The following is a 27,500-nucleotide window of genomic DNA, read 5'->3' on the forward strand; positions in this document are numbered from 1 at the left end:
TAACCAGGGAGGACCAGGAGACACGTTAACCAGGGAGCACCAGGAGACACGTTAACCAGGGAGCACCAGGAGACACGTTAACCAGGGAGGACCAGGATACACGTTAACCAGGGAGCACCAGGAGACACGTTAACCAGGGAGGACCAGGAGACACGTTAACCGGGGTGGACCAGGAGACACGTTAACCAGGGAGGACCAGGAGACACGTTAACCAGGGAGCACCAGGAGACACATTAACCAGGGAGGACCAGGAGACACGTTAACCAAGGAGGATCAGGAGACACGTTAACCAGGGAGCACCAGGAGACACGTTAACCAGGGAGCACCAGGAGACACGTTAACCAGGGAGGACCAGGAGACACGTTAACCAGGAAGCACCAGGAGACACGTTAACCAGGGAGCACCAGGAGACACGTTAACCAGGGAGGACCAGGAGACACGTTAACCAGGAAGCACCAGGAGACACGTTAACCAGGGAGGACCAGGAGACACGTTAACCAGGAAGCACCAGGAGACACGTTAACCAGGGAGCACCAGGAGACACGTTAACCAGGAAGCACCAGGAGACACGTTAACCAGGGAGGACCAGGAGACACGTTAACCAGGGAGGACCAGGAGACACGTTAACCAGGAAGCACCAGGAGACACGTTAACCAGGAAGCACCAGGAGACACGTTAACCAGGGAGGACCAGGAGACACATTAACCAGGGAGGACCAGGAGACACATTAACCAGGGAGGACCAGGAGACACGTTAACCAGGAAGCACCAGGAGACACGTTAACCAGGGAGGACCAGGAGACACGTTAACCAGGAAGCACCAGGAGACACGTTAACCAGGGAGCACCAGGAGACACGTTAACCAGGAAGCACCAGGAGACACGTTAACCAGGGAGGACCAGGAGACACGTTAACCAGGGAGGACCAGGAGACACGTTAACCAGGAAGCACCAGGAGACACGTTAACCAGGGAGCACCAGGAGACACGTTAACCAGGAAGCACCAGGAGACACGTTAACCAGGGAGGACCAGGAGACACGTTAACCAGGGAGGACCAGGAGACACGTTAACCAGGAAGCACCAGGAGACACGTTAACCAGGAAGCACCAGGAGACACGTTATCCAGGGAGGACCAGGAGACACATTAACCAGGGAGCACCAGGAGACACATTAACCAGGGAGGACCAGGAGACACATTAACCAGGGAGCACCAGGAGACACGGTAACCAGGAAGCACCAGGAGACACGTTAACCAGGAAGCACCAGGAGACACGTTAACCAGGAAGCACCAGGAGACACGGTAACCAGGAAGCACCAGGAGACACGTTAACTAGGAAGCACCAGGAGACACATTAACCAGGAAGCACCAGGAGACACGTTAACCAGGAAGCACCAGGAGACACGTTAACCAGGGAGGACCAGGAGACACATTAACCAGGGAGCACCAGGAGACACGTTAACCAGGGAGCACCAGGAGACACGTTAACCAGGGAGGACCAGGAGACACATTAACCAGGGAGCACCAGGAGACACATTAACCAGGGAGCACCAGGAGACACGGTAACCAGGTAGGAACAGGAGACATGTTCCGGGATTACTCCAATGGCATTGAGGAGTACATCACATCTATCATTGGCTTCATCAATAAGTGCAATCTATGCCATCATCCAAACAGTGACCGTATGTACATACCCCAACCAGAAGCCATGAATTGCAGGCAGCATACGCACTGAGATAAAGGCTAGAGCTGCCACTTTCAAGGAGTGGGACTCTAACCCGGAATCTTAAAAGAAATCCCGCTATGCCCTCCTACGAACCATCAAACAGGCAAAGCGTCAATACAGGACTAAGATTGAATCGTACTACACCTGCTCTGACGCTTGTCGGATGTGGTAAACCAATACAGACTACAAAGGGAAGCACAGCCGATAGCTGCCCAGTGACATGAGCCTACCTGACGAGCTAAACTACTTCTATGCTCGCTTCGAGGCAAATAACACTGAAACATGCATGAGAGCACCAGCTGTACCTATGCTGTGTGATCACGCTCTCCGAAGCCAATGTGAGTAAGACCTTTATACAGGTCAACATTCACAAGGCCGCAGGGCCAGATGGATTACCAGGACATGTACTGCGAGCATGCGCTGACCAACTAGCAAGTGTCTTCACTGACATTTTCAACCTCTCCCTGTCCGCGTCTGTAATACCAACATGTTTTAAGCAGACCACCATAATGGCTGTGTGGTGCCAGGACAACAACCTCTCCCTCAACATGATCAAGGCTTAGGAGATGATTGTGAACTACAGGAAAAAGAGGACCGAGCACGTCCCCCATTCTCATTGAGAGGGCTGCAGTGGAGCAGGTTGAGAACCTCAAGTTCCTTGGTGTCCACATCACCAACAAACTAACATGGTCCAAGCACACCAAGACAGTCGTGAAGAGGGCACGACAAAACCTATTCCCCCTCAGGAGAATGAAAATATTTGGCATGGTCCTCAGTTCCTCAAAGGTTCTACAGCTGCACCATCGAGAGCATCCTGACAGGTTGCATCATTGTCTGGTATGGCAACTACTCGGCCACTGACCGCAAAGCACTACAGAGGGTAGTGAGAACGGCCCAGTACATCACTGGGGCCAAGCTTCCTGCCATCCAGCACCTCTATACCAGGCGGTGTCAGAGGAAGGCCCTAAAAATTGTCAAAGACTCCAGCCACCGTAGTCATAAACTGTTCTCTCTGCTACCGTACGGCAAGCGATACTGGAGTACCACGTCTAGGTCCAAGAGACTTCTAAACAGCTTCTACCCCCAAGCCATAAGACTCTTGAACATCTAGTCAAATGGCTACCCAGACTATTTGCATTGTCCCCCTCCCCTCTCCCCTCTCCACTCCACTGCCACTCTCTGTTGTCATCTATGCATAGTCACTTTAATTACCTACATGTACATACTCCCTCAACTAACCGGTGCCCCCGGCACATTGACTCTGTACCAGCACCCCCTTTATATATTGTTATTTTTTTCTGCTGCTTTTTAATTACTTGTTACTTTGATCTCTTATTCTTATCTGTATTTTTTTAAACGGCACTGTTGGTAAGTTAGCATTTCACTGTAAGGTCCTGTTGTATTCGGATCATGTGACTAATACAATTTGATTTGATTTGGTATGCTAATGCCAGCAAACAGAGAAATGTCACAGAGCCACATGAGGGAATATTTCAGGGGGAATCCGCAGTAAGCAGTTGGCTGTTCACATGCATTCAGAGCCTTCGTGTTATTAATGGTGTCAAGGCATGTCCTGTCCTACCATGCCTTGGCTGTCACCAGAGGAAGGAGAGACTGGATTAGTATTCCGCTGCAGGGCCCAGCTGGTGATCTCTCAGTAAAATGGGACGTCCAGAGACACTCCGTCACTCTGCCAGCAGTCAAGCCCTGTCCCATTGATCCAGCCCCGCCGTCACAGCCAATCAGAGCCAGAGACTAAGGAGGGAGGGGGGACTGGAGGGGGAGGTGAGATGGAGTGTATGATGTATTCTAGACTGTGTTTGTGTTATGTCTACCTGGCAGGTACCTGGCTGTTGTCTGTGTGAGGCTGGGAGGTGAGTGAGTGTGTGGAGACAGAATTACCTCTTGGTGGTAAATGCTTTCTAGTAACAAATGGTAGCTTTCTCTCTCTGCCCTTTGGTGAGGAAAACATACGTACACACACACACATGTACACACTCACACGCACATGCACACACACACACGCACATGCACACACATTCCCAATTTCAACGTATTACCTTGCTCCTACTAGACAGGGGACACCTCATGTTATGGCCTTGAGTGTGATGTGAGAAATGTTTTATTAATTAATTCGCTATGAATTATGGAATCTTCCTACTATTTAAACTCATCAGAGAATACATGGTCCATTAAAAAGGATGATGAAGTACATTGTTAGGCAAATTAGAGTCAATTATTCTATCTTGAGGAAGCAGTGAACTATAGTTTTTTGGAATGACACAGGTGTAAAGGTTTTGTCTAGGAAGTAAAAACGAAATTCCACTGTGTCTGAAAGACATTCATGGTACCACAAAGTGATCCTTTCAACTGTGGCACCACATATATTGTGTGACCATTACCAGAACGATTACTGTGTAATATTGAGGTTTTGCCCTCTGTTTAATATCTGCCACTCGACAGTAACGATGCATTGACGGTGAGCTATTACACAAATATACGTCCTAATACTTCAGCCAGCCACTTGTGTGCTTTTTGTGAGTTTTCCCAAGGCCTCTCTCAGGGTGCTTCCCAAATAACACTCTATCCCCTATATAGTGCACGGGCCCTGGTCAAAAGTAGTACACCATATATGTAACAGGGTACCATTTGGGATGCACCCTCGATGTGATTGGAATAGGATTTAATCCAGCGGATGCATGTGTTAAGGTCTGCATCAATCTGTTAGACACTCTTCACGCTTTCGCTGATTGGAGATTTGTCCTGTGCTCTTGCCTCAGTTCCATTTGATTAAGCCTGAAGCCTGAATCCCAGAGGCTGCATGCGGGAGGAAATCTGAGGCTGGGATTGGCTGAGGAGATGGGTGGAGTTACCGGTCGGCTACTGGGTGATGCCACATCCTCACCTGTCACAATCGTGTGTCCTCGCACGGCTACCCAGGGCAATTCTTTTGAAAGGTCATGTTACTAATTTCTCAAATGGAAATTTGCCCCTGTACCTCACTGGGCCAATTGTGCGCCGCACTATGGGACTCCCAATAACGACCGGTTGTGATACAGGATTCAAACCAGGGTGTCTGTAGTTTTTATTTTTTTATTTTACCTTTATTTAACTCGGCAAGTCAGTTAAGAACAAATTCTTATTTTCAATGACAGCCTAGGAACAGTGGGTTAACTGCCTGTTCAGGGGCAGAACGACAGATTGGTACCATGTCAGCTCAGGGATTTGAACTTGCAACCTTTCGGTTACTAGTCCAACACTCTAACCACTAGGCTACCCTGTAGTGACGCCTCTAACACTCGGGAGCCTAAATACATGACACATGAAACATATGAAAACCACGTTTGACTCCGTTCCATTTATTCCATTCCTCCCACCAGCCTCCACTGCCGTGAACATTTGACATGAGTGTATGGTAGATATTATTAGGATATTGTAATATTACAAAATGACTCTGGAATCACCAGTAGGCTACAGCAGAGGTGTTCAACTGTTACCCTACGAGGTCCGGAGCCTGCTGTTTTTCTGTTCTACCTGATATTCATTTCCCTCACCTGTTGTCCCATGTCTAAATCAATCCCTGATTAGAGAGGAAGAATGAAAAACTGCAGTGGAACTGGCTTCTTGGTCCAGAGTTGAGTTTGAAGGGAATCTGCTATCTGATATCCTTTTTTGTTGTTGTTGCGACTTTTAGATTCTGTTTGAAATGAAAGCACTATATAAAATAAATCTATTATTATTATTATTATTATCTGCACTATGCCTCCCAAGCCAAATAGGCAGGATGAGAGAAAGGCATCAAACTAGATTTGGACCAGCGGTATCTGATAGTAGAGACACTGACCTTCTCTCGTCATATCAGATGTTTTTTTTATCTGCCAGACAAAATGTCAGAATGCACTTTCCTCCTCAGTAGAATCCAATTGACACTGCCTCCCTCCCCCATCCTCACCCTCTTCCCATCCCTCCATCGCAGCCCCCTATTCACAAACGCTAGAACTCTGAGCGAGACAACCCCTATACTACAGCTGTCACTCAAGGGAGGAGAAGCATAACATGAACAGGTTATTCAGGCGTTTGGAAAAAAGAGAAAGAATCAAAGTGGTTTGGAACTTGGAACTTTGACCATTTTACTCTCTCATTGAAATATGTCTGTACCAAACGGATATAGGCCTACTCAGTGTATAGGTTTTAGTATGCATGGTATTTCTGAGTGGCCATACATTTTGCCCGTAGGCTTTAGGAGGACAAATGAATAAAGCCACGGTAAAATGAAAGAGACAAATTGTTTCATAAAGTTATGGAATCTAGTTGAAAATACAGGGTTGGGTGAAATGATTTCCCTCAAGGCACCGTTCACTGAGGGATTAGAGACTGTGTAATAGAGCAAGACGGACCACTGCATGTTAAAGGTAACAGCATAGCTAGAGTTAGGGCAGCCACGGCACTGCCAAAAGCTCTCAGTCAAATGGATGAGATTGCAGTTCTCCATCACACCTGGAATTAAAAACTTTGCATAAGATGTGCAGATAAAGAAAATGAAGGTGTGGTGAATAGAGTAGATCATTGTGGTGCTGTATAACCAGTCACATAATGAAGGTGTGGTGACTAGAGTAGATCATTGTGGTGCTGTATAACCAGTCACATAATGAATGTGTGGTGACTAAAGTAGTTCATTCAGGTGCTGTATAACCAGTCACATAATGAAGGTGTGTTGACTGAAGTAGTTAATTCAGGTGCTGTATAATCAATCACAAAATGAATGTGTGGTGACTAAAGTAGTTCATTCAGGTGCTGTATTATCAGTCACATAATGAGGCGTGGTGACTAAAGTAGTTAATTCAGGTGCTGTATAACCAGTCACATAATGAGGCGTGGTCAATAAAGTAGTTCATTCAGGTGCTGTATAACCAGTCAAATCCAAATCAAATCAAATCAAATCCAATTGTATTTGTCACATACACATGGTTAGCAGATGTTAATGCGAGTGTAGCGAAATGCTTGTGCTTCTAGTTCCGACAATGCAGTGATAACCAACAAGTAATCTAACTAACAATTCCAAAACTACTGTCTTATACACAGTGTAAGGGGATAAGGAATATGTACATAAGGATATATGAATGAGTGATGGTACAGAGCAGCATACAGTAGATGGTATCGAGTACAGTATATACATATGAGATGAGTATGTAGACAAAGTAAACAAAGTGGCATAGTTAAAGTGGCTAGTGATACATGTATTACATAAGGATGCAGTCGATGATGTAGAGTACAGTATATACGTATGCATATGAGATGAATAATGTAGGGTAAGTAACATTATATAAGGTAGCATTGTTTAAAGTGGCTAGTGATATATTTACATCATTTCCCATCAATTCCCATTATTAAAGTGGCTGGAGTTTGGTCAGTGTCAATGACAGTGTGTTGGCAGCAGCCACTCAATGTTAGTGGTGGCTGTTTAACAGTCTGATAGCCTTGAGATAGAAGCTGTTTTTCAGTCTCTCGGTCCCAGCTTTGATGCACCTGTACTGACCTCGCCTTCTGGATGATAGCGGGGTGAACAGGCAGTGGTTCGGGTGGTTGATGTCCTTGATGATCTTTATGGCCTTCCTGTAACATCGGGTGGTGTAGGTGTCCTGGAGGGCAGGTAGTTTGCCCCGGTGATGCGTTGTGCAGACCTCACTACCCTCTGGAGAGCCTTACGGTTGAGGGCGGAGCAGTTGCCGTACCAGGCGGTGATACAGCCCGCCAGGATGCTCTCGATTGTGCATCTGTAGAAGTTTGTGAGTGCTTTTGGTGACAAGCCGAATTTCTTCAGCCTCCTGAGGTTGAAGAGGCGCTGCTGCGCCTTCTTCACGACGCTGTCAGTGTGAGTGGACCAATTCAGTTTGTCTGTGATGTGTATGCCGAGGAACTTAAAACTTGCTACCCTCTCCACTACTGTTCCATCGATGTGGATAGGGGGTGTTCCCTCTGCTGTTTCCTGAAGTCCACAATCATCTCCTTAGTTTTGTTGACGTTGAGTGTGAGGTTATTTTCCTGACACCACACTCCGAGGGCCCTCACCTCCTCCCTGTAGGCCGTCTCGTCGTTGTTGGTAATCAAGCCTACCACTGTTGTGTCGTCCGCAAACTTGATGATTGAGTTGGAGGCGTGCGTGGCCACGCAGTCGTGGGTGAACAGGGAGTACAGGAGAGGGCTCAGAACGCACCCTTGTGGGGCCCCCTTGTTGAGGATCAGTGGGGAGGAGATGTTGTTACCTACCCTCACCACCTGGGGGCGGCCCGTCAGGAAGTGCAGTACCCAGTTGCACAGGGCGGGGTCGAGACCCAGGGTCTCGAGCTTGATGACGAGCTTGGAGGGTACTATAGTGTTGAATGCCGAGCTGTAGTCGATGAACAGCATTCTCACATAGGTATTCCTCCTGTCCAGGTGGGTTAGGGCAGTGTGCAGTGTGGTTGAGATTGCATCGTCTGTGGACCTATTTGGGCGGTAAGCAAATTGGAGTGGGTCTAGGGTGTCAGGTAGGGTGGATGTGATATGGTCCTTGACTAGTCTCTCAAAGCACTTCATGATGACGGAAGTGAGTGCTACGGGGCGGTAGTCGTTTATCTCAGTTACCTTAGCTTTCTTGGGAACAGGAACAATGGTGGCCCTCTTGAAGCATGTGGGAACAGCAGACTGGTATAGGGATTGATTGAATATGTCCGTAAACACACCGGCCAGCTGGTCTGCGCATGCTCTGAGGGCGCGGCTGGGGATGCCGTCTGGGCCTGCATCCTTGCGAGGGTTAACACGTTTAAATGTCTTACTCACCTCGGCTGCAGTGAAGGAGAGACCGCATGGTTTCGTTTCAGGCCGTGTCAGTGGCACTGTATTGTCCTCAAAGCGGGCAAAAAAAGTTATTTAGTCTGCCTGGGAGCAAGACATCCTGGTCCGTGACTGGGCTGGGTTTCTTCTTGTAGTCCGTGATTGACTGTAGACCCTGCCACATGCCTCTTGTGTCTGAGCCATTGAATTGAGATTCTACTTTGTCTCTACACTGACGCTTAGCTTGTTTAATAGCCTTGTGGAGGGAATAGCTGCATTGTTTATATTCGGACATGTTACCAGACACCTTGCCCTGATTAAAAGCAGTGGTTCGCGCTTTCAGTTTCACGCGAATGCTGCCATCAATCCACGGTTTCTGGTTTGGGAATGTTTTTATCGTTGCTATGGGAACGACATCTTCGACGCACGTTCTAATGAACTCGCAAACCGAATCAGCGTATTCGTCAATATTTCCATCTGACGCAATACGAAACATGTCCCAGTCCACGTGATGGAAGCAGTCTTGGAGTGTGGAGTCAGCTTGGTCTGACCAGCGTTGGACAGACCTCAGCGTGGGAGCCTCTTGTTTTAGCTTCTGCCTGTAGGCAGGAATCAGCAAAATGGAGTCGTGGTCAGCTTTTCCGAAAGGGGGGCGGGGCAGGGCCTTATATGCGTCGCGGAAGTTAGAGTAACAATGATCCAAGGTTTTACCACCCCTGGTTGCGCAATCGATATGCTGATAAAATTTAGGGAGTCTTGTTTTCAGATTAGCTTTGTTAAAATCCCCAGCTACAATGAATGCAGCCTCCGGATAAATGGTTTCCAGTTTGCAAAGAGTTAAATAAAGTTAGTTCAGAGCCATCGATGTGTCTGCTTGGGGGATATATACGGCTGTGATTATAATCGAAGATAATTCTCTTGGAAGATAATGCGGTCTACATTTGATTGTGAGGAATTCTAAATCAGGTGAACAGAAGGATTTGAGTTCCTGTATGTTTCCTTCATCACACCATGTCTCGTTAGTCATGAGGCATACGCCCCGCCACTCTTCTTACCAGAAAGATGTCTATTTCTGTCGGCGCGATGCGTGGAGAAACCCGTTGGCTGCACCGCATCGGATAGCGTCTTCCCAGTAAGCCATGTTTCCGTGAAGCAGAGAACGTTGCAGTCTCTGATGTCCTCTGGAATGCCACCCTTGCTCGGATTTCGTCAACCTTGTTGTCAAGAGACTGGACATTGGCAAGAAGAATGCTGGGGAGGGGTGCGCGATGTGCCCTTTTCGGAGTCTGACCAGAACACCACCTCGTTTCCCTCTTTTTCGGATTCGTTTCCTTGGGTCGCTGCCTGCGATCCATTCCGTTGTCCTGTTTGTAAGGCAGAACACAGGATCCGCGTCGCGGAAAACATATTCTTGGTCGTACTGATGGTGAGTTGACGCTGATCTTATATTCAGTAGTTCTTCTCGATTGTATGTAATGAAACCTAAGATGACCTGGGGTACTAATGTAAGAAATAACACATAAAAAAACAAAAAAACTGCATGGTTTCGTAGGAACGCGAAGCGAGGCGGCCATCTCAGTCGGCGCCGGAATGTGTGGTGACTAAAGTAGTTAATCCAGGTGCTGTATAACCAGTCACATAATGAATGTGTGGTGACTAAAGTAGTTCATTCAGGTGCTGCATAACCAGTCACATAATGAAGGTGTGTTGACTAAAGTAGTTCATTCAGGTGCTGTATAATCAGTCACAAAATGAAGGTGTGGTGACTAAAGTAGTTCATTCAGGTGCTGTATAACCAGTCACATAATGAGGCGTGGTGACTAAAGTAGACAATTGTGGTGCTGTGTAACCAGCCACATAATGAATGTGTGGTGACTAAAGTAGTTCATTCAGGTGCTGTATAACCAGTCACATAATGAAGTTGTGTTGACTGAAGTAGTTAACTCAGGTGCTGTATAATCAATCACAAAATGAATGTGTGGTGACTAAAGTAGTTAATTCAGGTGCTGTATAACCAGTCACAAAATGAATGTGTGGTGACTAAAGTAGATCATTGTGGTGCTGTATAACCAGCCACATAATGAATGTGTGGTGACTAAAGTAGTTAATTCAGGTGCTGTATAACCAGTCTCATAATGAAGGTGTGTTGACTAAAGTAGTTAATTCAGGTCCTGTATAACCAGTCACATAATGAAGGTGTGGTGACTAAAGTAGTTAATTCAGGTGCTGTATAACCAGTCACATAATGAGACGTGGTGACTAAAGTAGATCATTGTGGTGCTGTATAACCAGCCACATAATGAATGTGTGGTGACTAAAGTAGTTCATTCAGGTGCTGTATAACCAGTCACATAATGAGGCGTGGTGACTAAAGTAGATCATTGTGGTGCTGTATAACCAGTCAGATAATGAATGTGTGGTGACTAAAGTAGTTAATTCAGGTGCTGTATAACCAGTCACATAATGAAGGTGTGGTGACTAAAGTAGATCATTTTGGTGCTGTATAACCAGGCACATAAAGAATGTGTTGTGACTAAAGTAGTTAATTCAGGTGCTGTATAACCAGTCACATAATGCTAATGATGCAGCAGAGTTCCTTTCGTCTTGGATAACAGATCATGCATAGAGAGAAAGAAAAACAGGGCTGTGTGTGTGTGTGTGTGTGTGTGTGTGTGTGTGTGTGTGTGTGTGTGTGTGTGTGTGTGTGTGTGTGTGTGTGTGTGTGTGTGTGTGTGTGTGTGTGTGTGTGTGTGTGTGTGTGTGTGTGTGTGTGTGTGTGTGTGTGTGTGTGTGTGTTTGGGGGAGAGACATTTAATGACTGCAAAAACACCAGGAAATCAGCTCAAAGTGATTGTAATTTTGACATTTATTCCAAATTATTCCAATGTATTACAGAGAGATATATGTTTTCGTATTCAAATGTAAGCAAGGTTTGATTATGATTATGTTTTAGTCAAGTATTATATCTGTTTGTGCTTCTTGCGGTCCATTTGCAATCTACAAATTATTTGTAATTATTTTCTGGCCCCCTGACCATCCACTCAAGAAAAGGTCGTCTCACAGCTGAATCTGGTTGATGATCCCTGGAATAGAAGATCAACATGTGTCTCTCTCTCTCCATAGTCATTTATGGAGACGTGAAATCTGCAAGCGGCTGATAAACTCAACATTTTGGGCCTTCTCTCCAGAGACAGAGGCTAAGTAGAGGCCTGTTGGCCCAAAGTGAGGTTTGGGGAGTGGGCAGTTAATCACCTGGCCTCGTGTGCTGACAGATGAGTTATGGAGCAGGCCACAGGTAGAGCCTCAGTCCTCCCAACACTCCTCACCGCCTCCCACCGCAGCACGCCATGCCAACCTGACCTTCGCTTGGGTCATAAATAATGCACTGACCATAAAAGACTGATTATGGGTAATCTGTAGCCCTGGTCTGTCTGGCCACTGGGTGCAGGTTGTCATCAGTGCTGATTTGGCAGCTGCTAGCTGGCTGGTTGTTTGCCGATCTCTGGACTGAGTTGGGCTAGCGTGCCTCATGGTGGAGCCTGATGTACCAGCAAGGTCCAGCTAAAGGTCATGGCCCGCTGTCCATGGCACTGGTTTCACCAGTGTGTGAGATTTTGATGTATAGTCCAGTCGAATACAAGCGGGTGTGTTAAGGGTTGAAAGGAGTTTGACAATTGTCCAAGTTATCTTTTTATTGAGTGAAGGGGATTTATTGTAAACATTTGTTTCCACATTATTATTACTTGAAGGTATACATACCTCTAATGAGAATCAACAAGTGTTCCATTTCCTGCTCTATTAAAGTACAACTTGCAGATCTTTTAATTAAGAATTCAGTAATGAATTAATCCCACAGGTACCTTGCGGTCTGAGGAGAATGGTTTCACATTAACTCTACAGCTTGGAGCTATAGTATCACAGGGAACACATACTGAGTTTAAGTAGAGGGAATTATGGTCCATCTTTCTCTTCAACCAAAACAAGGGAGATGATGTCATAAATGAGCTTAGGAGAGAATAATTAAGAATGGATGTAATGATTTTGCCAAGTTGATTTTGCCAAGTTGGGCCCTTGGTATCTAATTTCAATTACAATAATGTGTGATTAATAATTTATCAAGCTCCTGAAATAATGACCTTGTCCTAAGAATTATGAATTGATTTTGACATGAGAGCAAGCAAGAGAGGGGAATAGTTTATCCCCAATGGTACTGTTTTACATTACACCCTAAATAGGTATTTTTGACATGTTTGTAAAAAGTGTCTGTACTATATACTGATACAACAATACAGGCAACATTGTGTTGGTCATTATTTTAATAAGGTGAGGTAGTCATTACTCCTACCCTGGATTTGACTAGATGGGATACAGCTTTTGTCAGATTTGACTTTTTGTAGTAGGTTAGGATAACTTAAGCAGCAGGTTAAGGGAATTAGGTTAAATTTAGGTAAAGGGTCAGCTAAAATACCCCAAAAACTACTTTTGCCGTCAATATCACAAAAAATGTATCACAAAAAAATGTATCCCTTCTGGCCATGACCTCCTTCCCTGTCGCATATACCAACAACCATTTCTATTATGGAAACAAATCCTCCATTTGCCCTCCGGCTCTCTGTGTGCAAACTGTCAGCCAAGGTGTTCTCCACTTTAATATGAACTGCATGGTATCTGTCTGTCATTACCTTGACATTGAACAGCAGCATCTCGTCAGCTCCCATTGACATGCTGTCATTAATATTGTGGTATTACCTTGGTATAACCAATACATCCAAAAGTATACTCAGCTGAATACTTTAGTATGCACTATGCCAGTGTTTCCCAACTCCGGTCCTCAAGGACCCAGTACAGTACAGTACATGTTTTTGTTGTGGCCCTCGACAAGCACACCTGTTTCTACTTGTCAACGAATCATCAAGCCCTTGACAAGTTGAACCAGGTGTTTTTGTCCGGGTCTACAACAACAACGTGTGCTGTTGAGGGAACTGGAGGGCCGGAGTTGGGAACCACTGCAGTATACAGAAGCCTATACTTCCTGTCTAGTAGACATTTAGTTATGAGTATACAGTAATTGATGTACAGTGGACTGAAAGCGGTGTGTTTGTCCTGGCCACATTGCTCATGAATATACAGTATAGATTAATGCTACTGACTGAGAACAAAGTGCTACTGTTCTCCATCCTCCTGGCTCTCTGGCTTAAAAGGCAGTGTGACGGATGTGAACCGTTGGAAAGACATCGTAGGACAAAGTGTTGGCCCGGGCCATCGATCACTCAACAGCCAGGCTGACACTATTCTCTCTCTCTCTCCCACCGGGCGAGTTTATCAGCACTGCCCAGAATATTTAACAGGGGGAGCGGACCCGGGGGATCTCATTTGTTCAGGTGTCCATCTGGTGCAGGTTGTCTGGGATAATCTCCACATCATGTCGCATTTGCATCCTCCGCTTCATAAAATGGGCAGACAGACCGCGGTGCCCAGTAGAGGGTGTGTCTGACTATGGACCGACCGGGCCTTTGCTTACTGCTTGCTAATCTGCGAGGCTGCGCTAATGCCGTGGCAATTATAGAAGGATTCCACTTGTTTATAATTGGTTGTTGGTTCAGCCTCAAATCTGTGTTACCAGCTTGCGCCCCTGAAATTACCCAATGAGGTTTTCCTAAACGTTGTCATTTGTTGAAATCTGTAGACCAGAAGGATTTGATATTATGGGCCAATTGTTACAGTGCTCACCCTCTTGAAGAACAAGGCTACACAGCTACTGATGATAGTCGTGAGTGGAGACAATCTTATTAGCTATACATGCATAGACGGATCAAAGGTCACACTGATTGAGCTCATTGATCACATTAGGCTGGCTTTTCCCTCCGACATTGTATGGAATTCCCTGCACTCTCAATACCTCTGTCCATTGATTCCAAAAATCCATGGATCCTTGCCTAAGAATCACTCATCTGGAGTCAAAGGCCAAACATGAACCTGTTTACCGAGCCATAAAAAACCTCAACCAGCTCTAATGACTGATGTATTACTATGGCTGTGGAAGGGTTATACTGCAATCGACTCAAACTCCCTGCTCATTCATGTGAGCATTCTACTGGAGTTCCTGCTGGTGTGGGCCAATTGTTATTGAACAGTTGTCCAGATTCAACACAGAGTGATTATTAGACTGAGCACAGTGAAATTGTACCACACAGTATGGTGCCATAGTGTTGTACATGACTGGGTTGCCAGACCTGGTATTTACATTATACCCTCACAGCTTTCAGTCACAGTTGTAGTCCTCTGGGCTGATAGGCTTTTCTCTATCAGGTCTGACCAGTTACAAAATATCAATTCTGGCAAGTCATTTTCTGCTAGCTTGCGCCGTATCTGCATAACGTGTCGAAACAAAAGGCTCAATCTTCACTGCTGTTGACTTTCAGAACTGCCGTTCTGCATTAAGCCCTCGTCTCCCTTCCACCTCCGTTTTCCCCACTTTTCTTTTGCCGTCGCCATCGGTAATTTGTGATATCCAGGTTCATCCCTCCCGCATCATTTACATTCCTCCTGGATGGGTGAGAAAACACAATGCAGCTCTGTATGAACGGTCCGGACAACCAGCCACGGCTGAGTGGAGCTGGAGAGATGATTCTTCACATTGACGAGAGAGGAGAATGTCAAACTTCCCCATATTCTCCCCCCGAACCAGATGGCTCACTGTAGCTGGGTGTCAATGGTTTAGATAAAACAAGTAGGGCTAATGAGTTAAGAATGTTTTGATCCGTTATTCAAGTACTTGCATTCACTTTCCAAATGTATACCGGACCAAAATATAAACGATTTTTACTGAGTTGCAGTATATATAAGGAAATCAGTCAATTGAAATACATTCATTTGGCCCTAATCTATGGATTTCCCATGACTGGGCAGGGGCACAGCCATACGCCCACCCACTGGGGAGCCAGGCCCAGCCAAGCAGAATTAGTTTTTCCCCACAAAAGGGCTTTATTCAGTTTATTACAGTTTCATCAAATGTATACTGAATCAATACCTGTCAACATATAGTGATAGTGGCGTGAGAGAACAATGGTATGCAAAAATGATTAAACTTATTGATTTGTTCACATGTGTTTTGCAGGAATTCCACATATTGTGTGAAAGTGTCCATGTCACTGACAGTGGCGGAGAACGACACAGACCTCTGCTACAACTCCAAAATGAGGTACTTCGAGAAGGCAGAGTTAAGCAAAAGTAAAGATATCACCTGTCCGGACATTGAGGATTATGTACAGCCGGGGAAGGAGCCAGAGATAGTATGGTACAAGGTAAGAGCCCACTATAACATTATGTCTGTAACATATTTCAGATTGAATGCCATAGGGGCAGTTTCAAGGATACAAATGAAGCCTAGGCAGGTTCTCCACTGAGCATGCTTTTTAGCCCAGGATTATACCTAGTATGTGTCTGGGAAACCACTGCTTTGTGTCATGTATCAAATGTGATACATATATTTACCAGCATATAATCAGAACTGTATGATCATGTAAATGTATTGAAAAAATGAGATTACATTTTTATTATTTTATTTTTTATTATTTTAGTCTAAGCATACTTGTATGTATTGTCTAGCAGCCTATGTGCTTGCTTGATGACAGTAGGTAGATTTATCCACCCATAACTCTGCCACTCTGCAGAGCACCCCCTGAGATGTCATTTGTTTTTCATGAGACTCAAACCGTCTGGGGAAAGGGGTCTACAGCCCACGTTCATGATGTAAATAGTCTAGATGACAATGAACTCCTTTTCTCCCCCCCCCCTCCCCCAAACGACTGGAGGGGGTCCTCAGAGTCAGACGTCTGGCTATCTGAGTCGACGAGTGGCCCTCACCGGCCCCGGCTGCCTGCCCACAGTGTAACATCAGACTGACAGAGTAGCCGACGGAGGCCAGGGGCCAATTCATCAAAACTAGATGAATGTCGGATTAGATGGCCACAGTGCTTCTTCAGTTTCCCAGTGAATCAAATTAAAACATGGATAATGACTGTGGACCTAGAATATTCTAGTTATTTGCTCTGTCTCTGGAAGCGGAGCTGATTGAATTCTGGGAGACCCGCGAGCGCAGGTGGAAACAACCCACGGTATTCCAGTTTTCCTGCTGTGGGTGAATGAGTTTGTGTGGCACAAGTTCCCTTTTCCAAGGGCCTCGTTCTTCCTCTGGGTTCATTCCCACCAAAATGAACTGCTTCAACCCCATACATTGTTCTTCTAGTGGGAACTTAACGATATAATGTTGTATAATAGATCGCACTCGTCTTGCCAAAAACAGGAACTCAATACAACAACACTAAATACAAGATGCTAATGCATTTGTGATCAAAGAGATGTTTGAAGTTTGGAATGGTTCGATGCATTTTGTCAGGCGTACATTTTTTCCACATGTCTACATTATATGTTGTAAAAAGTGTAATCTAAGTCCAACTGTATACTGCTTTTCTGTTTCTTCGTGGTGTTTTACATTCATAAGCTTTCTCTCTATTTGTATCGAAGGAATGCAAGCCAAAGCAGTGGAGACAAAGCATTGTAAGGAGAAGAGATACTCTCTCTATCCGGGAGGTGCGTGAAGATGACATTGGAAATTACACGTGTGAATTACAGTTTGGCAGCTTCGTGGTGAGAAGAACTACAGAACTATCTGTTACAGGTAAGAAAAACTCCTTTGCGGGTCACATGTGCTCCATGCTGGGCCACTAGGGATAACTTGCATTGTGTTTTTATTGACATTGATGAATGTTCATGTTGTTTTGTCTGTCAGCGAGGCAGAGTTCATTGTTTGTGGGAGAGCGGATTTAATAATCATTGCCATTGTGCAGCTGTGTCGTGTTCGTCGTCTATTTTGGGGATGGCAACAATAGTTTATTTTATATGAGCTACAGATCTTCTGCTTGGCTGAAAGGAAGAATACGTTTAGATTTTTTTTTTAAACACAGATATCTGAGTGGAATTCAGGAAGAAAATGTTGATGGGATTATGTTGCAGCAGACATCTCATTAGAAATAGGTCAGAATGCTGACATTTATCCATAGTAGTTATATATATACATGATAATAGTAAATCTCTTACTACATGTTGTAATGCTAAGACAGTAGTTGTGAACCTTGTTGTCAGGGTTGTGGGTTCAATACCTCTGTGCTGTCGTGACTTCAGCTGGCGTTCTTAATTGCTAAGTAGTAGAATTTGCACAGAGCCACTTCATCACTTTTTCTTAACTAAGACTGTTCAAATATTAAAGCTTGAATTTAACGTTCCTTATCTTTAGAGGGAGGGGTGTGACAGAATAGAGATCGCTCGCCACCGCCACCTCCACCGCTAACGCTGATGTGCAGTAACAACTTGGACAGTCTTGATGGAAAACCCATAGTACAGGTGCATTCAATCAATGACACAATGATTACAAAAAGATCTACTCTACTCAGTCTTGCCCTCATGGCTGAACCCTGAAAAGAAAACACCAGAGAAAACCACTGTAGCAAGATATATTAAGAGCTGTTACATGTCAATGCATCACACCCATCGTCCATAGTGGTCTCGAGGTCAAGCAAACTATTTGCAGTTTACGGCTATCTGATTACAGTTTATTATCCCCTAAAGAGACAAAGGCAGACTCCATAGAAGACCAATTTCAATCATCAATCTTGTTCCCTGCTGCCTCAGACGGTCCTCATCCTCCGGGATGATACCCTTCACCTCACAAAGAGACGCATTTAGCATTTTTGGATGAGGGATAGTTCACTCAAAATACAAAATGACACATTGGTTTCCTTTCCCTGTAAGCAGTCTATGGACAAGGTATGACAGCAATCCATGTGTTGGTTGAGATTCTCTGGCACATCCACATGCTACCATTTTAACATGATGCAGCGACAATTTACAATAACGCTCCCATGACTTCAATGGGATTTGTGCCACGAATGCTAAACCATTAGCATGTGGCAAGGGAAACTAAACCAAAGCATGGATTGCTGTCATACCTTGTCCATAGACTGCTTACAGGGTACGGAAACCAATATGTAATTTAGTAAAACTATTTCTTTAAGCGAGAAAACGTCCTGCTTTTGTGTTTGCAAATTTTTTTTCTGACTGAAATCAGGAGGGAATCTGAGGACCCTCTCTCTCTCTCTCTCTCTCTTCCCCTCTCTCTCTCTCTCTCTCTCTCTCTCTCTCTCTCTCTCTCTCTCTCTCTCTCTCTCTCTCTCTCTCTCTCTCTGTCTGTCTCTCTCTCTCTCTCTCTCCCTCTCTCGTGAATAATAATTACACGCTTCCGCCCACATATAGAGGGCAGAGGAAAGAACATGGCCCACCTACACACATCATGTACGGTACATGTATATAGACATACATAAATTACTCCCTGTAATAAAGACAAACACTGAGAGTACAAAACATTCCATGACATAGACTGACCAGGTGAATCCAGATGAAAGCTATGATCCCGTATTGATGTCACTTGTTATATCCACTTAAAACAGTGTAGATGAAGCGGAGGAGACAGGTTAAAGAAGGATTTTTAAGCCTTGAGACAATTGAGACATGGATTGTGTCTGTGTGCCATTCAGAAGGTGAATGGTCTATGGACCCTGTGAATGGACCCTGTGTGATCTGGAGGAAGTGGTACATTGTGTGACGTTCATCTGGTGCAAAACAATCAGATTATCCTGATTTAATATCCAGCCATAATCATAACAATGCTTTCCTCCACTATGCTGTACAGTACGTCTCTCAGTATCCTACAGGGAGGCCACGATCCTGGTCCATACATTGTATAATGTTGAATAGTCTGTATCAATACAGTACAGAACAATATGTTATGTAGTTGTTGCGTGACTGGTGTAGATGGAGATATCTTCTGTTAAGACTCAAAGGCTGCATCTGTTCCTCCTTCCTGGCATGGCCAGGTGGTTCATGTACCTGGTGAAAGAAAGGGAAATTAATTGATACATTACATAAAACAGTCACATCAAATGTTTTTGAACTTGTCTTACTCCCGTACTGGAGGAATTCTTCTTCTTCAGTTCGTGAGCACAGAAGAGCAGAAAAGTAAATAAATAAAAACAGTATGGGGATGAGGTAGGTAAATTGGGTAGGCTATTTACCGATGGACTATGTACAGCTGCAGCAATAGGTTAGCTGCTCATATAGCAGATGTTTAAAGTTGGTGAGGGAGATAAAAGTCTCCAACTTCAACGATTTTTGCAATATGTTCCAGTCACAGGCAGCAGAGAACTGGAAGGAAAGGCGGCCAAATGAGGTGTTGGCTTTAGGGATGATCAGTGAGATACACCTGCTGGAGCATACAGGTCGCAGTGGTGGGTGGTATAAGGTGCTTTAGTAACAAAGCGGATGGCACTGTGAAAAACTGCATCCAGTTTGCTGAGTAGAGTATTGGAAGCCATTTTGTAGATGACATCGCCGAAGTCGAGGATCGGTAGGATAGTCAGTTTTACTAGGGTAAGTTTGGCGGCGTGAGTGAAGGAGGCTTTGTTGCGAAATAGAAAGACGATTCTAGATTTGATTTTGGATTGGAGATGTTTGATATGAGTCTGGAAGGAGAGTTTACAGTCTAGCCAGACACCTAGGTACTTATAGATGTCCACATATTCTAGGTCGGAACCATCCAGGGTGTTGATGCTAGTCCGGCGTGCGGGTGCAGGCAGCGAACGGTTGAAAAGCATGCATTTGGTTTTACTAGCATTTAAGAGCAGTTGGAGGCCATGGAAGGAGTGTTGTATGGCATTGAAGCTCGTTTGGAGGTTAGATAGCACAGTGTCCAAGGAAGGGCCAGAAGTATACAGAATGGTCTCGACTGCGTAGAGGTGGATCAGGGAATCGCCCGCAGCAAGAGCAACATCATTGATATATAGAGAGAAAAGAGTCGGCCCGAGAATTGAACCCTGTGGCACCCCCATAAAGACTGCCAGAGGACCGGACAACATGCCCTCCGATTTGACACACTGAACTCTGTCTGCAAAGTAGTTGGAGAACAAGGCAAGGCAGTCATTAGAAAAACCGAGGCTACTGAGTCTGCCGATAAGAATATGGTGATTGACAGAGTCGAAAGCCTTGGCCAGGTCGATGAAGATGGCTGCACAGTACTGTCTTTTATCGATGGCGGTTATGATATCGTTTAGTACCTTTAGCGTGGCTGAGGTGCACCTGTGACCGGCTTGGAAACCAGATTGCACAGTGGAGAAGGTACGGTGGGATTCGAGATGGTCAGTGATCTGTTTGTTGACTTGGCTTTCGAAGACCTTAGATAGGCAGGGCAGGATGGAAATAGGTCTGTAACAGTTTGAGTTCCGGGTGTCTCCCCCTTTGAATAGGGGGATGACAGCAGCAGCTTTCCAGTCCTTGGGGATCTCAGACTATATGAAAGAGAGGTTGAACAGGCTGGTATTAGGGGTTGCGACAATGGCGGCAGATAGTTTCAGAAATAGAGGGTCCAGATTGTCAAGCCCAGCTGATTTGTACGGGTCCAGGTTTTGCAGCTCTTTCAGAACATCTGTTATCTGGATTTGTGTAAAGGAGAAGCTGGGGAGGCTTGGGCGAGTAGCTGCGGGAGGGGGGAGGGGGGTAGAGCTGTTGGCCGGGGTTGGAGTAGCCAGGAGGAAGCCATGGCCAGCCGCTGAGAAATGCTTGTTGAAGTTTTCGATTATCATGGATTTATCGGTGGTTACCGTGTTACCTTGCCTCAGTGCAGTGGGCAGCTGGGTTGAGGTGCTCTTGTCCTCCATGGACTTTACAGTGGCCACACAGCTGGCGGGTTTTAAACTTTTTCGGCAGCATAGAACAGCGGCCTCTGGTAAGACAAGGGGCGACGGTCTATGTATATTTATAAACAACAGCTGGTGCACGAAATATAAGGAAGTCTCAAGGTTTTGCTCGCCTGAGGTAGAGTATCACATGATAAGCTGTAGACCACGCTATTTACCAAGAGAGTTTACATCTATATTTTTCGTAGCTGTCTATATTCCACCGCAAACCAATGCTGGAACTAAGACTGCACTCAATGAGCTGTATACGGTCATAAGCAAACAGGAAAACGCTCTTCCAGATGCGGCACTCCTAGTGGCCGGGGACTTTAATGCAGGGAAATTCATATCCGTTCTACCTTATCTCTACCAGCATGTTAAATGTGCAACCAGAGGGAAAAAACTCTAGACCACCTTTACTTTACACACAGAGACGTGTACAAGGCTCTCCCTCGCCCTCCATTTGGCAAATCTGACCATAATAATATCCTCCTGAATCCTGCTTAAAAGCAAAAACTAAAGCAGGACGCACCAGTGACTCGGTCAGTAAAAAAGTGGTCAGATGAAGCAGATGCTAAGCTACAGGACTGTTTTGCTAGCACAGACTGGAATATGTTCCGGGAGTCTTCTGATGCCATTGAGGAGTCCACCACATCAGTCACTGGCTTCATCAATAAGTGCATCGATGGCGTCATCCAAACAGTGACCCCAACCAGAAACCATGGATTTCAGGCAACTTCCGCATTGAGCGAAAGGGTAGAGCTGTCGCTTTCAAGAAGCAGGACTCTAATCCGGAGGTTTATACGAAAATCCTGCTATACCCTCTGACAAAACATCAAACAAGCAAAGCGTGAATACAGGACTAACTTTGAATCGTACTACACCGGCTCTGACGCTCGTCGGATGTGGCAGAGCTACAAAGGGAAGCACAGCCGCGAGCTACCCAGTGACACGAACCGACCAGTTCAAACTTATTTCTATGCTCACTTTAAGGCAAGTAACACTGAAACATGCATAAGAGTACCAGCTGTTCCGGACAACTGTGTTATCACATTCTTCTTAGCCAATGTGAGTTAGACCTTTAAACAGGTCAACATGCACAAGGCCGCAGGGCCAGATGGATTAACAGGATGTGTACTCCATGTACTCACATCAACACCATTATGCCAGAAACCCTAGACCCACTCCAATTTGCATAACGTCCCAACAGTTCCACAGATCTCTATTGAACTCAACACTGCCCTTTCCCACCTGGACAAAAGGGCCTATGTGAGAATGCTATTCATTGACTACAGCTCAGAGTTCAACACCATAGTGCCCTCAAAGCTCATCACTAAGCTAAGGACCCTGGGGCTAAACACCTTCCTCTGCAACTGGATCCTGGACTTCCTGGCGGGCCATCCCCGGTTGGGAAGGGTAGGGAACGACACATCCGCCACTCTAATCCTCAACACAGGGGCCCCTCATGGGTGCATGCTCAGTCCCCTTCTGTACTCGCTGTTCACTCATGACTGCATGGCCAGGCACAACTCCAACACCATCATTAAGTTTGCCGATGACACAACAGTGGTAGGCCTGATCACCGACAATGATGAGACAGCCTATAGGGAGGTGGTCAGAGACCTGGCCGTATGGTGCCAGGATAACAACCTCTCCCTCAACGTGATCAAGACAAAGTACATGATTGTGGACTACAGGAAAAGGAGGACCGTGCATGTCCCCATTCTCATCAACAGGGCTGTAGTGGAACAGGTTGAGAGCCTCAAGTTCCTTGGTGTCCACATCACCAACATACTACCATAGTCCAAACACACTAAGACAGTGTCGGGGTTGGTTCCTTGTTCCTTGTCAATCATTTGCTTATTGGTGAAATCAGCAATCAAACAATATCTTTAAGTAAATCAATCATTCATTTATTAATGCAATTGCAGACAGAAGTTGACAATGGAAACATAGCATGGATGTTTATGAGTAAGTTCTGCACCCCACCTAAGGGCACAGCTGATTTTATACATGTGATCACTCCCTAATGGTGTGATCACCTACGTCAATGTATGTGTGTATCAATAAGCTGAGGTTACCTTATAAGGCAACCTAGTACAGTAGCTTCTCTGAATTTCTTAGGATTGTCCACCGTCACACAAGATCAAAATGTCAAAACCAGACAGTGGTTACTTCTCTTTATCTAGTTTCGGTCTGGCTCAGACCTAGCCTGCAAGCACACTCTCACAACAGCCAGGGCTTAACCACAAAGACTAATATAGATAGCTTGTGCAACGTATAGTGGGAGAGTTTTTAGACACATAGCAACAGTATCTTATTATAAGGCCTGCAATCAATAATGGGGAGGGTCTTTGGGACCCACCCCCTACAACAGTCGTGAAGTGGGCACGACAAAACCTATTCCCCTCAGGAGACTGAAAAGATTTGGCATGAGTCCTCAGATCCTCAAAAGGTTCTACAGCTGCATCATCGAGAGCAACCTGACTGGTTGCATCACTGCCTGGTATGGCAACTGCTCGGCCTCCGACCGCAAGGCACTACAGAGGGTAGTGCGTACGGCCCAGTTTCCTGCCATCCAGGACCTCCATACCAGGCGGTGTCAGAGTAAGGCTCTAAAAATTGTCAAAGAATCCAGCAAACCCTAGTCATAGACTGTTCACTCTGCTACCGCACGGCAAGCTGTACCGGAGCGCCAAGTCTAGGGCCAAAAGGCTTCTTAGCAGCTTCTACCCCCAAGCCATAAGACTCCTGAACAGCTAATCAAAATGCTACCCAGACCCCTCTTTTACGCTGCTGCTAATCTCTGTTTATAATCTATGCATAGTCACTTTAACTCTACCTAGATGTATATATTACCTCAATTACCTTGACTCACCGGTGCCCCTGCACATTGACTCTGTACCGGTACCCCCTGTAATTAGCCTTGCTTATTATTTTGCTGCTGCTGTTTAATTATTTTCATTTTTTTACTGATCTATTGTCATGCCCTGGCCAAAGAGTCGTTTTATTCTCTATTTTGGTTAGGCCAGGGTGTGACTAGGGTGGGCATTCTATGCCATTTTTTCTATGTTTTGTATTTCTATGTCTTGGCCTGGTATGGTTCTCAATCAGGGACAGCTGTCTATCGTTGTCTCTGATTGAGAACCATACTTAGGTACCCTTTTCCCCCACCTGTTTTGTGGGAAGTTAACTTTGTCTTTGTTCAGGGCACATAGCCCAAAGCTTCACGTTGTTTTTTTGTTCTTCGTTTTGTCGGAATCATTTTTAAATAAAGTTCAAATTTACTCTTACCATGCTGCACCTTGCTCCAATCCTTCAGCCAGCCGTGACATCTATTTTTTACTTAACACTTATTTTTATTTTTTATTAACTTATTAAAGCATTGTTTGTTAAGGGCTTGTAAATAAGCATTTCCTGTTGTATTCGGCGCATGTGACATAAAATTTGAGATGAGTCTAATATCTACAGTATAGATATTTATAGGCCTATATCTTGTATAATGTACTTCTAATAAAAGGATCTCAATAATTCTCACACAGAGTAAATGTAATTCCTTTAATTTCTGTAGAATACTAGCCGTTACTCTGGGTCTATTATGATCAGACTACTGCAGTCCATCTCTTCTCTCCTCCCCAATTGTCACGTTCGTCGTATGAATCGGACCAAGGCGCAGCATGGTATGCGTACATTCTTTATTATTATAAGAATGAACATTGAACAAACTAACCAAAATAACAAAACGACACGACGCTATACAAATGAGTGCTGACAGGCAACTACACATAGACAAGATCCCACAAACACCAAAGGGAAATGGCTACCTAAATATGATCCCCAATCAGAGACAACGATAAACAGCTGCCTCTGATTGGGAACCATATCAGGCCACCATAAACATACAAATACCTAGACCTACAAATACCTAGACATACAAGAACCCTAAACAATACAAAACCCCTAGACAATACAATACAATACAATACAATACAATACAATACAAACAATACAAACAGATACAAACAGAGAGGTCAGGTCAGGGCATGACACCAACCTTTGTCCCTGTTCTCTGTATCAATGGTCAACTGGCTTGTTATAGCAGGAGAAGAGTATGAAAGATCAAGCTCCATTGGATTGTCTTGAGGACCTCTTTTTATTCATAGTGATGTCTTCAGCCATTGGTGGAACTATTAAACTGGATATTATTCCTAAATGAAATGTGGGATTTTATGATTGTTTTACAAGGTTTGATCCGGTGGATTGAAAACCACACAATAAAGGGTGGATAATGAACCGCCTGCTCAATTGGCTGTTATAGTGTCTTCTTGTGCTGCACAAAGGGAAACGAATGGTCTGCATGTTTAGCTAATGACTAGAGACCGATGGCAGTGGTGATCTTGCTTTTTATTTTCTAATAAAGCACAATAAAGTGATGGTAATACTAGGCCTACCGTTGACAAAGGAAAAACCTTAAGTAGAGAATGACAATACTCCAAATGCCCCCAGGTTCAAAGAAACAGGCTAGTAGAAAACCGGGTTTATAATGCCTATAATCTCCTCCCTTGGATGTTCCAGCTGATTTAACAGCTGAGTGCCCAATCAGTTCCTTCAACAGGAAACGTGTAGTCCTAGGTCCAGAGATAGCACCATAATATATGCCATTTAGCAGACGCTTTTATCCAAAGCGACTTACAGTCAGTGCATACATTCTATCTGGGTGGTCCCGAGAATCGAACCCACTACCCTGGCGTCCAGCGATATGCTCTACCAACTGAGCTCCAGAAGGACCACCATCTAAGGTCCAGAGATAGCACCATCTAAGGTCCAGAGATAGCACCATCTAAGGTCCAGAGATAGCACCATCTAAGGTCCAGAGATAGCACCATCTAAATAACCTTATCCTATCCTACAGAGTCCTGCATCATTTCATTAGACATACAATACCTCCGCAAGGATTTACCACAGCAAGTAAGAACAGGAATTTGTGGATCTATAGCTCTGAAACTCTGCTGTATGGTTCCATTCCACTGGCTGTTCTCTCAGTGCATGCATCCCAAATGTCACCCTTTTCCCTGTAGTGCACTACTTTTGGCCAGGGCCCATAGGGGACACATTTGGGATGCAGGCCAGCGACTAGGCTCTGCTGAATGGGCAGCCATTACAGAACAGAGGTCTCTCCTCTTGTCTTGGCTCTGTGAAGTTGACTCATTAGCATATGAAGTAGGGTGATTAATAAGGGCCGTTCTAATTGATAGAGTATAATTAGACTGTCCAAAGCAGCACGGGGAAAAGGAACCTGAAGAATTTGGCTGCAGGAGAAATTGTGTCTCTTTGTGAGAACATGTTTGATATGTTAGTACTTTTCTCCCTTATTTAAAGGTGGTAGATAAGTGCTATTCATTGGGATTTTCTCTTTTCTTTGTACTTCTCCATTAGAATTCTTCATTTGGGAGATTATTCGCAAAGATGGACCGCTTATTAGACTTTGAAGTACCCCACACTACCATACGTTTTAAGGGAAGGTTAAGGATTGACAATAGCCGAGAAGCAAAATAAATGTGTGTGTGTGTGTGTGTGTGTGTGTGTGTGTGTGTGTGTGTGTGTGTGTGTGTGTGTGTGTGTGTGTGTGTGTGTGTGTGTGTGTGTGTGTGTGTGTGTGTGTGTGTGTGTGTGTGTGTGTGTGTGTGTGTGTGTGTGTGTGTGTGTGTGTGTGTGTGTGTGTGTGTGTGTGTGTGTAGGTGTGTGTGCACTAATGGAATGTTCTATGTGTGAATACACTTTGCAAGTCAGAGGGTAGATCAAGGCTGGTATTATCTCTAAAGCCAGAGTTATCCTGTTTTATTATCTGACATTTTTAATCCAGTCCATCAGAGAGACACTGGAACATCAGAGCTACAATAGATGTGATGTAGCAATACCATTACATCACACGTTCAGAACAAGCAGAAGAAAAGTGCTATGGGCCTGTCATGACAAATAATGTCCCCCGGCCAAATAGTGTCCCCCTCTACGTCCCAATGGGATTCGATAAACTATTAGCGTCCGTTGCTATATCAATGGTGTGATGATCTAATGATTATACTTTTGGAGATCATTACAGCCTAAATTACGTTACTTCTATCATCGCTATGCAAACAAGGCTGTTTGTCCGGGGGACTATTGGCATGACAGGCCCTAAA

The 27,500-nt window shown here is 44.9% G+C and overlaps 1 protein-coding gene across 3 annotated transcripts in view; it reads left to right on the top strand.

Moving 5' to 3' along the window:
* Positions 1-27,500, top strand: part of LOC118379148 (interleukin-1 receptor accessory protein-like 1) — a 593,985-nt gene that overhangs the window by 267,477 nt on the left and 299,008 nt on the right. For all 3 annotated transcript variants that reach the window (XM_052513955.1, XM_052513957.1, XM_052513956.1), the window contains exons 4-5: positions 15,654-15,840; positions 17,063-17,216. In XM_052513955.1, coding sequence (XP_052369915.1) covers positions 15,654-15,840; positions 17,063-17,216 — 341 coding nt within the window. The remainder of the gene's footprint in view (positions 1-15,653; positions 15,841-17,062; positions 17,217-27,500) is intronic.

The sequence above is a fragment of the Oncorhynchus keta genome, unplaced genomic scaffold (assembly GCF_023373465.1).
Source record: "Oncorhynchus keta strain PuntledgeMale-10-30-2019 unplaced genomic scaffold, Oket_V2 Un_scaffold_14384_pilon_pilon, whole genome shotgun sequence".
In the NCBI taxonomy this organism is placed as follows: domain Eukaryota; kingdom Metazoa; phylum Chordata; class Actinopteri; order Salmoniformes; family Salmonidae; genus Oncorhynchus; species Oncorhynchus keta.